The 12,696-nt window shown below is 35.6% G+C and overlaps 1 protein-coding gene across 6 annotated transcripts in view; it reads left to right on the plus strand.

The window, feature by feature from the left end:
* The window catches only part of LOC136345809 (coiled-coil domain-containing protein AGAP005037), a 119,465-nt gene that overhangs the window by 20,382 nt on the left and 86,387 nt on the right, over nucleotides 1–12,696 (plus strand). For 4 of the 6 annotated variants that reach the window (XM_066294434.1, XM_066294451.1, XM_066294496.1 and 1 more), the window contains one exon: nucleotides 2,443–2,490. The exons of 1 other annotated variant lie outside the window; for it this stretch is intronic. In XM_066294434.1, coding sequence (XP_066150531.1) covers nucleotides 2,443–2,490 — 48 coding nt within the window. Of the gene's footprint in view, nucleotides 1–2,442; nucleotides 2,491–4,655; nucleotides 4,835–12,696 lie in introns of those variants that run through there. One more of the 6 variants, XM_066294527.1, reaches the window with a different exon arrangement.

The raw sequence follows: 12,696 nt of genomic DNA on the forward strand, positions 1-12,696 counted from the left end.
GTCCACTAAAGCTAGAACCTTACTGTCCCTAATTGTCACTGCCTTTTGGTACTTCTCTTTTCTCGGCCGCGACACTACATATACATCTCTAGCTTTTCCCGTACACTCCGCGGCGATATGCCCGAACGCACCGCACTTAAAACATTTTTTCCCCTTTTCTTTCACGGGACACCATGCACTCACATGATCCTCTGCACCGCAGTTGAAACAGCGCTTCGTTACGGTGTTTCCTGGAGCTTTGGACTTCATGTTGTTTTGGCTATCCACACGTCCTGTCCTATCAAATTTTTTCGCGGGCCGTTGCGTTTTACACTTCGCCATCTCCTGCTTCATTTTTTCGTACTGGCCGAATCTTTCTTTTAACTGTTTGATGTCCTTTGCGCCGTACAGTACAGCTTTGCTTACCGGATCATCTTCAATGCCCTCAATTATGTACTGAATGACTGCACGCGTCTCAATATTTGCTGGCGCGGCAATCTGTAGCATTCTATATGCATATTGTTGGAGCGTTTCTTCGGGTTTCTTTTTCCTCGTGCTCAGATCTCGATGCACTTGCAAACTGTCCACAGCTTCCTCAAACTCATCTTTCAGCGCTTTTCTCAACTTCAACCAAGTTTTTGCACATCTTTCATAGGTGATAAACAACTTAGCTGATCCCTCCAGCAATCGCTTGGCATACGCAATTTTCTGGACTTCGTTCCACCCACACAGCGAAGCCATCTCCTCGAAATCGTCCAACCAACGTTGGACATTCGAGTGGCCATCACCGGTGAACTTCTCCAGAGATCCTTCAACGTCTTTGAAGGTTAATAATACCCTTTGTGACACTTTCTGTCCTCGTGTCATTGGGGTGTGATGGGCACGTTCGTCGTACATGTCATCACTATCGTCTTCGTCGTCATTACTACCTCGGCTACCACTCATAGGATACCGGGTACATACCTCCTCGTGACTACTCCTTGCCCTTCTGAGTCCCCTGGCATTGGCAGCTTCACTATCTTCATCTTCTTCCTCTTCATTGTCCTCAAAGTCTTCATCCTCCTCCTCGTTGCCGGCAGCGTGATCTCGCTCAAGTAGGAGTGCCGCTCTTAGTCTCGCCAACAATTCAGATTTGCGACCTGTCACCCTGAGATTTCGCTGCCTTAGCTCCTCTTTGAGCTTTGAAACTTTCATTCTCGAAAGTTGAGCGTCCTCTAGCTCCACTGCGGCGACACCTTTTGCAACCTGGTCGATTATCTCCTCCATGGCTCACTAACTTTGGCACTTTCTTGCAACTTTTACACGCACTACCGACGCGACTTCACACCCACTTATAACCTTCCTGATTACTGTGATCCCGGTTGAGCCCCCAAATGTAGTATCGGGATTTAATGGGATATCAAACTCCAATACTAGAGTAGATATGGGATGGTGGTTATATCTACTAAAGAAATCACAGTTCAAGAAATAAAGCTATAAGTGTGCGTTTATTAACGAAAAAAGGAACAAAAGAAAAGAAGAGCAAGCTGACCGAGCCCTGTCTTATCTCAACTCGTCGGTTTTTGGGACTACCCGGGTCAGCCTCTTCTTTTACTAACTAACTTACTGCTACTTGGGTTCTCACCCCGCTTGGTCACATCTGGGTACCAGATGCCCAAGGATGATCACTATAATTGCCTTATCATAATGGTTTAAGTATGGGACGCGGCATTGCGAACGGAAAGGACGAATACAGAAATCTAGGAACTGTCGATGGTCAATTGAATTATGGCCCGGTTTCGTGATCCTACAGAAGTCTTTAATTTAAAAAGCAATATGTCACAAGTATGCTAAAAGCAATTTTAAAGAGTGGTGAATTTTAAAATAATTCCAACAAATTTAAAATTGTAACTGTGCAATAAAATTGGTTACTTCATAACATGGTTGATGAAAAACCCCTGAGAACTGGTTTATTCCATGTGTATAATCAGGTGCGTACCAAGAATAAATCAAAGTTAAGAAACAAAAAAATTGTACAAACGTACTAAAAAAATTAGTTTTGGGACTTTTAAAAGTTGATAATTATCTTGAAATGTCAAAAAGACTAAAACTTTCAAATTTTTTTATGAAAAGTCGTATATACACGCTTAGTACACAATCAAATTCGAAATGCTCATTATAGTTTTAAACTTTTATGAATATTATGTGTCGCGATAGTTTATCTTGTTTTCATCAAGTTTAAATGATCATTTATTTTGCAATTGCAAGCACGATTACTTGGAATTTTCTTCGTAAATTTTCCCCATAAAATTCAATCGACAATAAAAGCATACATAAACAGAACTCATCATGCAGAAGCACTAAATAAAACCTCAGATAACATGCCTCATTTTCTACATAGCACCCTTGCAATTTATATCAAACACCGAAACTGGATATGAGGGTTTCAAGTCCATATATTAAAACAAGCTTTCTTATTTCCAGAAGAAGAATGGAACTCGGATGGCAAGTCGGGGAGAGGGAGCGACGGGGGTAAGTCCTATATTTTGAACAAAAATTCGTGTATATAAATCACTTCTGAATTTTCATGATTCTGTGAGAGGACCATATGAGGATTTTATTAACAGTTGAGCGGTTTCATTCCGAGCCACTCGGGCTGTTTAACCTGCTCTACTGGGTTTGCTCTATAATATTTACGGTTCTAGAGTTATCCAATTTGCGTTAAATGCTGCAGTTCGCTCTGAAGGATCGCAAAATGTATCTTGCTAATTTTTAATCGAATTACCTTCTCATTTTCGTTATTTTTTAGTTAACGAACACTCGCAGCGCTCAATGTCGGCCTAATATCGTTCTGTAATTAGCACTCTTGATTTCAAACAAAGCCACCTTTCACCCCTTTTTCTGCTCTCATTGTTTCAGCCCTCTTGTCAGCTTTAATCTCGAGGGAAGGGCAAATAAACATCACATCGGGGGGCTAATATGCAATTCACGGTGCAACAGGGGTAGTTTTGCCCTTAACTTTCCGCTCAAATATTATACGTACATCTTAAGGCGAATCACAATTAAGGTGTCTAGGGAAGAAACTGGGACAATGCGGGAAAGCAAAAACGGGGCAGGACGTAAATATGAGCTTTTAAGGCCCGAAGGAAAATTTCAGGACCGGCAGCATAATGTGGAAGATAAATTGATCGCTCTTTTTTTCGTTGTTTTGTATTGTGCCAGGCAAAAAGCTGAGCTCAGCTCGTTAATGTTTTCTGGGGGGAAAAAAGTATTAATTGGGTAAAAGAAACTACAAGATAGATCAAGCTTTCAAGCGGCAGAAGGCCAATAAGTCTTGTTGAAGCCTCAAAAAAGTTCTCAAAACTTTTATCCTTCAGGCGATTTTCGTATACGCATTTCTAACGGTAGACTTCTTCCGAGTATCTGCAGATTTACTCAAAGCGATTTGGATCAGCATTTGTCTGAAAAACTTTCTTCACATTTTATTAATATAAGATAATCTTCATACAATAAGTGAGGCAAATATGAGGATCTGCATAATATCTGACACTCTCCTATTTTTTCAGACCATTGCTTTATATGTATTCCTTAAGAGCCTCTCATACTGCCACAGAAACCCAGTCCTTTAAGTAGAGGTAATCGCCTATGACTTGGCTGATGTTTGAGACTAAAAGGTTCTCGTCGTGAGAATTTTATTCGCAATTTTTTTTTATATTGATACTCATAATGGTAGAAATTTTATTACGGGTGATATACAAATTGCAATCAAAATGATCGATTAATTTAGAACAATAGACATGATTGTAATTCAATATGAAAAAGCACAAATGCACGCAATGCTCGAATATTTTTTTCTAATTCAGATTGCGTGAATTGGTTTAAAATTATCTAAAATTGTGCATGCACGTCTTTTATTTGGAGTGTAATTGAGATGAAGTTCATGAATCAAGTAGTACATAGTATTTGTAAAATCTTCGCGGAATTTTTTATTCGTATACTTTGACAGAAATTTTATCGTAATAAAATTGGCCAACATTAATTCAACAACCTAACAAAGATTCTTATCTACGCTTATTGCAGAAGCTAAAAAAACGCATAATTAATTTAGCAAACTATCAACTCAATTTATACAAAACTACAATAACAGAATCATTAAACGTAAATTAAACCTACTTTAATGGCGCCGCTCCTTTACAAAGTAACGAAAGCTATTAAGGTGTTACTACATAAAATAACTTTTTTCCTAATCGGACGCCCAATTTCATTTGTATTGCGCTCAAAACTTTTCGCCGCGGGTAGCAGCTCTAAGAGTAGGTATTAGACCTACTCTTAGAGCATACATATGTTCATATAAATATGTATAAAAGACGTTTTAGCTGTTACTACTAATTTCCTTTATTTTGTTTCTCTATCATTCTCGACGAGTTTCTAACAAATGTCGTTACACAAGAGTTGACACCTAAATACCGCCAACACAGCAACTTTAATATTGTTTTACTTGAACTCAAAATCCGTTCCCCTATACAATAAATAGAGACATTCATCACTACCACTACGTGGCAACGCAGCCTTATTTCCAGATCGAATCCCCCTAAACACAAGTTCCCTTTTATCCGACTCAAGTTGCGACGTGCTGTCGCATTTCCCGCGTCGCCGACGTCGGGTTTTCGACCCGACGCCCGTCGTCATCGACGTCCCCTCTTATCTCGTGGCGTCGCACGCGCTTACTCATCTGTCGAACCATTCAAATATTCATTTTAGTGCATACCAGACCGCGATTACTCGTTTGTTTTCGTGTGTTAAGTGTTGCGATCTTTAGTGTTTCTATTGAACCCATCCGGGACTTTCCAGAAGAGAAAATTTCAGCCTGATTGTGGTAAGGTTTGGCTTTGTTTGGCGAGGGTTCTGACTCTTATTTGAAGCGTTTTGTAGGGTTTAGGTTCGATAAAAAGACGTTCTTAGATCTAATTTACATGCATAGAGAACATGTCCATCAATCACATTAATTAGCTTAAAAGAAAACATGAAATTAAACCGAAAAAGAGAAATTGGGGAGCGTTTTAATAACATACTGCAGCCATTTATCTTCTAGTATTTTCTTCGGATATTTAATGTCACCAGCACCTTCAATTATGAGAGACCTCGAAAGATAAATTGAGGCTCAAACCCGCTTTTTTCTGCTGTCACACCATTAATCAGCTGACCCCACAACAAATGTTAAACTTTCTACCTTCCACCCCCCGAGACCTTCCCAGTTTGCGTCATACTACATCTTCGGCTCTGGACTTGGGGGCTTTTATGTAACGAATCAATTCCCGTCATCTCGAATGTCTCAGGCAGTCAATAATACAGCAGTGGCGGGTTCACGGTTAATTGGAAAAGACCTTTCTAAACCCACAAATTATTGAAAATTATTATTTCTTCCATTTTCACTTTTTCTTAACTATTTAATTTTTTTCTTATTTTCAAATGTGAAGTGTTAGGTGTTCTGAGCCCTTAACCATACAGTAAAATCTTGAAATTTTTAAACCTGCATTTTCCAAAAACTATTAACTTAAATCAATATTTGCAACGACACTAATTGACTACATAAAATGTCAACTGCCCACCAGACTCATTTCTAAAATTTAATAGCAAAGTATGAATTTTCATTTTTGAAACTTAAACATTCTGAAAGTTACGACCTTTGACGAAAGCTTGCTACAATATTGATTGCAGTTTCATGTGGGACTCTAAAAATATTTTGTAAATTTAGAAAAAATTCCAATTTCATCAAAAAATTCAGAGGCGTACTGGGCCAATTTCTAATTGTCAACGAATAAATATTAAAATTTATGAAACTTCCATGTTCTGGAAATTATCAGTTTTAAACAAAGTCTGTTACATCACTGATTGCAGTTTGGTAAACTTACTGCAAATATTTTGCAAAGTCATGAAAATTTCGAACTTGATAATGAAAAATATACGGATTACTGCACATTCACAGAAAAATGTTTAAATTTATGGAGCCCTAAAAGTTTTCAAAATTATCAACTTTGAGTAAAGCTTGCCACCTACTGATTGGAGTTAGAGCATTTGGTCCAAAATATGTGTTAGAAATTTTCACTTTCACATTAGATAAATGAAAAGCGTAATGATATGATTTGTAGCCTTAATGTAAAAATATTTCAATTTGTGAAACTGAATTTTTAGAAAATTATACAAGTTGAGAAAAATAGTATACGTCACTGTTTGTAGTGTACTATATTAGATATAATTTTGTTTCAAATTCACGGACATTTTTTCTATAAAATCTGAGAAGTTGCAGGCATACTAGTCTAACCTTTAATCTTTCATATGGTAATATTATTTTCTGTAAACTTAATTCTGAAAATTATTGAGTTTGTATAAAGGGTTGTGCGCCATGGTTTATAGTGCACTATATTGGAGGAGGATAAGTACAAAGATAAAAAAATTATTTTATTTATAAAAAAAAGCAGAGGCGTGTCTAGAAAATTCGTCAATTTTAATATAAAATTAGTTCAAATTCTAAAACGCGAACGTTCAATTTCTTGAGAAGTTTATTGTGTTCTGCACCCCCTGTTTTAGTCAGTGGGTTTTCAAATTATAGAAAACTTTTGAAGCATTCAATATATATAACATGTTATTAACGTATCGTGATAATTTTAAACCCAGCAATTTTGAGCAATAACGCTGGCAATTTCTAACTTCTGTGCTCTCAGAAATCCTTTCACTACGCCACTACTTTAAGCATGTTTGTCTAAATTGTTTGTTTGAATTCTTCCAAACTCTATTATCTCTAAGCAGCATTTATATTTTTTTAATCGCCAGAATGCGTCGATTTTGTTATAGAGGGAAAACACATTTTACATAGAATTCACTGCGCCTCTTTCAACCCTCTACCGCCCAGAGCCACCCTCTCAAATATCTTAAATGGTAAAAGGGATTAAAGGATACATCATTTTAAATGGTTTTTCATTCTGTACATTTTCATACTTCATTTATTACATTTGACTCTTGCGTTATTAAGTTAGATGTCTATGATCATTCTAAATTCATTTTTCCTATTAGTATTTTGATAGCGTTGAAATTGAGATTTTTTTACTCAAACATGTTTTGTGACTAGAAAATTGTTGTAATAAACTTCAGCATAGCCGTTTTAAAATCTACAACAAATAATTTTTCTTATTACTGGTCTTAAAAAAAAAACACCCGTTTGAAATTGGAATTCCTATTTTTAATATTTTCAGTTTATTAAATGTTCGAAATGTTCTGTGTTATTTCTCAAACAATAATAAAGCCTATTTTGATGTAAAAAATCGATTTTATATGCCCTCATAAAAAAACAAGTCAACGACGTTAAGTCTGGTGATCTTGCAGGCGATTCTCTCGGTTTTCTTGTACCAATATATTCATCTGGAAGTCGACCCCACCCAACCATACTCACACTAGGCGAAAATAATGCGATGGAGCTCCATCTTACTGAAAATGTATTTAGTTTTCTTGCAAAATATTTCAACTTGAACTTCCAAATGAATTGTTATCAAAGGATCAATTACGTTTTCAAGTAAATTTAAGTACAGCTCTCCAATTAAGTTTTGCTGAATAAACAAAGGACCTATAACAGCATTTCCGAGAACACCAGCCCAAACATTAGTTTTTCCTGGCCACTGTGTAGCATCCCCTCTAAAAATATAGTGATTTTCGTCATTCCAGTATCTGCAGTTCTGCTTGCTGACTCGACCATTAAGAAAAAGACGTACTCATCACTGATTCAAATATTTGTTAAACAATTTTGGTTATTGTTATTAATTAAATTGCTCATGGTTTCGCACAACTCGGTTCTTCCATTAAAATCGTCATCACAGAGTTCCTGTAGAATTTGCGTGTTGTTGGGATGAAACTTATTTTATTTCAGTTCTTTTAGTACAATTTTATGTGACAATCAAATTTGACTTGCAACCATACCCAGTGAATTGCTGGATTCTACAACGAAAGTTCCCAGAATGTCTATTTGAACAGTTTTATTTAAAACACATTGAGCAGTATTTTTTTAAAATAAGTTTAAAACGTATCTGTGACTCACATTTAAATTAGAATTTTTAGTATTAAAACTTTCTACTGTTGTTTTTGCGTATCTTCCTTACGCCACATAAATAAAAATAACTTCAGTTCCTTGCTGAATTATGTATACCATTTTTAAAATTACTCACCATAACACCATAAGTTTTTGCAATAAATTTTAACTGATGTAGATGTTTAGTAATATCGATCAGTACCATAGGTAGTAAAAAATATTTTTCTTGCAAGATAATATCGAAATTGATCGAAACGGCGTTCTCTTGCAAATAAAAATAAAGAAAAAAAATGATATTCTACGTAGATGTTTTTTTTCAAGCACTGCGGAAATTTAGTAGATTCATAAACATTTGCTTCATCAATTAAAGCTTATTTTCTTTTGATGGACGTCTCGACAAATAACAAGTCAATAGGTTAGTAAATAGATTTGTTACAACAATTTCAAAATCGTAAAACATGTTTGAACAAAAAAGTTTTAGTTTCAACGCTATCAAAACACTAATAAGAAAATAAATTAAAATAAACAAATACGCCTAACAATGTATCACTTAACCATCTTTGCCATTTAAGATATTTGAGAGGGTGGCTCTAGAGGGTAGCGGGTTGAAAGAGGATCAGTGAATTCTATATAATAATTCTTTCCCCTCGACAATAAAATCGACGTGTTCCGGCGATTTTTTAAAAATGTATCCTGCATCGAGATAATAGGGGTGGGAAGTTCTTAAATTGACATCCTGTATAATGGTTTATAAAACTATTGAGAATTTATCTTGCGTTCAGCATATACTAAATCAAAGTTTTCTAGGCACAGTCTTTTAAATTTCAGCAATTTTTCAAATGTTTATCCCACTTGAGCTTTCTTTTGTTGCTGGTTCCTTTTGGCTTTAAGGCTTTAAGCAATCTGCTGATTTTATTAAATTAAAATTGCATATTTTCAAATTACGAAGATCTTTTATAGTGTTCAATACACACCAAAGTTATTATATCAAATTAGGCTTAAACCCAGCAATTATCAGAAATAATAATTTCCTCAATTTCGACTTTTTCGCAATGTTCCTTAATTAAAACTGGGGGCAGCCCCGCTGCTTTTTCGTGAACGACGTGATGAATTGTCAGCCTCCAAAAAACCTTTATAGCACTCAGTATACGTTAAATCATTGGCGTATCACCATCTATTAATATCAAGCCATTTTCCATTTATTTTTCAATCGTGATGATATTGATTGCCATCTGCAGCACTCGCAGTATTTTTGAATAAATTTGGCCTCGATGGAAAATAATTTGACTTATTATGTTAGAGACCCGTAAAACAGGATGACTTCACAAATGTAAAGAATGGTCTATAAATCTGGCTGTAACCGTTTCATATTTGCTTTGAATGCTCGTTACCGTAAAATGGGGCCATTACAATAATATAACTTGGCCACTTTTACAACGTTTATAGTTTCAAGAGCATTTCTACCATTAAAATGGGTTATTTATAACTTTTCTATTATGATTTTGGATGTAATTCTTGGCCCCATTTTGTATTTGTCGTGTTTCTGCTCTCGCAGCTCTAAGCCTCCGGGATGAATTTTGGACCAAACTGCTTACACTATCAAAATTCTCCCTTTCTCCATTAAGCTCTCTATTCTGTTTACTGACATGAATATTACAACATGGATTATTTTTAGTTTCTCCAGTATTTTGCATCGATAGTGTCGGATCCAGAATCCAGTATTATTTTAGGATGTTTCGTAGTTAATTCTAGCCGAGCCTCGTTTTATAAATAATATCTGTGTCAAAAGCAAATCACGCATTTAAATATTCGACACGATTTGTTAAATTAATGCCAACGTGCCACGAACTAGAAGGTTGTGATAAAGATTTAAAGAGGCAAAAACCATAAAATAGATGGCATTTAATTAGGGAGCGAAAGGCAATTAATAACGTCGATATCGTTAAGACCTAATCTAGATTTCATTTCCGGATTTATCTGAAAAGGGCCTACTGCCGGTTAAATTCAATTTTGCTTTGCTGCTTAGGAGAGGCCTCTATTCAGTTATTACTGGAGTTTAGAGGAAACACTATTTTAGGAGGAAATTATGCAGTTTGAAGCAAGCAAATTGGAAGGTAATCGATTTGGTTAAATTCTGGAACGAGCAATTCAACGGGATTTCATGCTTCAATATTCAATTATATTTAAGCTGCTTTTCTGGACATGCCTGTAATATCATCTGAAAATCCCTCTTATCGACTTTAATCCAAATTTTTTAGACATAAAATTCTTCAAGCTAAAGCAATCAAATTTACTTGTTTGATCCGTCAGGTTCGGAATTTTGTTATTTGCGTTCTAAGTTTCCAAAAGTAATAATCAAGTTCTTAGATATTGACATTTTATGATGTTTTAGCCTTTTTTTATTCTAAGAGGAGAAACGAGAAATTGTGACAGTTCAAAGTTTTTCAGAGCGAACTATTCCATTTCGCGTAAGAATTTCAAATCCCCGATATTTCAGACTCTAGAAAATGCCATATAGGTTCCAATAAAGTTTTCCAAACCTACAAAATGTTAAGATTTTCTTGAGTTTTTTAAAATATTCAGAGACGAAAAAGTTTTAACCAAGATCTTCCGGTTTAAATTAGTCAGGGTCGCAAATTTTACATATGCAATTGGTAATTTAAGGTTTGAAAAATGTCATCGTTGAATTCCCAGAAGAATCATCCAAATTTATCCATAGAGTAGTTGGTCAAATCAAGTTTATCATCCATATCTTTGGGGTTGACGAACTCCTTACAGGTTTCCAACATTTCTAGTCCTCACCCCGCATAGTGACCCTGTAGTGTGACGTTTTTAGACATTTTGCAATTTTTAATTTTATCATCGTCTCTGATTTCCAGGCAGTTGCCCATTTTAGGGTGGGGGATAGATGATATGTTAAGTCGCTCTCATAGAGAGAAACGCAACGTAACCATCAAATTTGAACAAAGCATATCTGTAATTTGCAACCCTATTGGCACTAACCAAGGGTGTATTTATGATAGGCATTGTGGTCACAATGCGGGTTGGATAAACCTATAAACGTGCTACAATACAGAATTGTTTATAAACAACCGCCAAGGAAAAGCCATTTAACATGAAAAGTTCTCTTTCATTACATAAACAAAATTAATCGAAAATTAAAAATAGCCTGAACTCTAACTCAGTGGCGGACGTACACACTTATCAAGGTAGTTGCTTATCGTGTTCGGGATGTACATTTACTTTGTGCCTAGGTCCACCTACATCTAGATCCTCCACTGATTTTAAAGTAATAAATAAAATAAATAAGTATGAAAAATTACTGTTTTCAAAACACTGTGATACGCCCATGTATTAGCTTAGACTAAGTGCTATATACATTTTCTATAATTTGGAAAACGATCCTATATAAGCAGGGACGTACTTGACACCATTTCAGATTTAGAAATGGGGATACAAAACTAAAAATGGGAGAAATATTTTTTTTGTAACCAGATCTAGAAAGGTTATGATATGCGAGTTAATATTGCCTATCGAGCTTGGTAAGGGTTAATCATTATTTGAAAAATATACATTTGAAGCCAGTACAATCAGGGGCCTTCAGAACATCATATTTAAAGTGACGATCAGCTCACAATAAACAGTAACATGGGACAAATAAATTTAAAAAATTTCTTTATTTGGAACATACTGAGTGCGGTATAAGGTTTTTCTTTCTGTAAAACTGGATGATGGAAATCGGTAATTATTTTTTTGCTCCGGCACAGATTATCTAATTGAAAAATTTTTACATGGAAGTCATTGTATTCAAGCCAGCCATCATTCCATAATTTTTTTAATCTTGTAGTTAGAGCTGTTTTGGCTCAAAACGCCTCCAAATTCAAAAAATTTGAAACTCCCGCATAACCGTTCGATCCCACTATTGGTTAGAGTCAAGGTCAGAATTAAACAAACCCAATGTCGCCAACAATATAAGGGTAAAAACCTCATGTCAAATGGATTGTCCTTTTTTTATTTAACCTTTTATTCAAATGTATCAAAGACAAAGTGAAAAAAAAAATTAAACAACTACCTACATATTAAATTTCAATCAAACGAGTAAGTGAACAAAAAGAAAAAACTTTAACATTGTTTGCAAAAACAGTTACAGCAATTGCTCGAAGAGATCCCTAATCAATCTGACCAATCGTGGCCTTGAACGATTACACGGGACATACGAATTTTTGAAATTTGGAGGCGTTTTCAGCCAAAATGGCTCTGACTAGAAGATTGAAAAAAATGCGGAATGATGGCCGGTCTTGAGTACCACGACGTCGATTTAAAAGTTTCCAATGGATAATCCGTGCAGGCACAGGAAAATAAAATCCGATTTCTTAAGTTAATCTCTCATGTCTATGATTTGCCTGGACACCCAGTATAAAAAAATAACGGAATCTTAAAACCTTTACAAGCACCCGCCCAAATAGCTACAATTCAATCAATATTATCACAAATGTCTTACCAAGTTCACACATTCCTAGGGCCCTATTTTTGCCTACTTTATTCCTCTCTCTGGAATGTCTCCAACATAAACCCGGATTTCTGGAGAGTTAATCTGAATTAAAGCAGCAGGAAATGTCACACGAGGGAATGGGGAAAAGGGGAAACCTTTCTGGAAAGTT

The sequence above is a fragment of the Euwallacea fornicatus genome, chromosome 2, assembly GCF_040115645.1.
Source record: "Euwallacea fornicatus isolate EFF26 chromosome 2, ASM4011564v1, whole genome shotgun sequence".
In the NCBI taxonomy this organism is placed as follows: domain Eukaryota; kingdom Metazoa; phylum Arthropoda; class Insecta; order Coleoptera; family Curculionidae; genus Euwallacea; species Euwallacea fornicatus.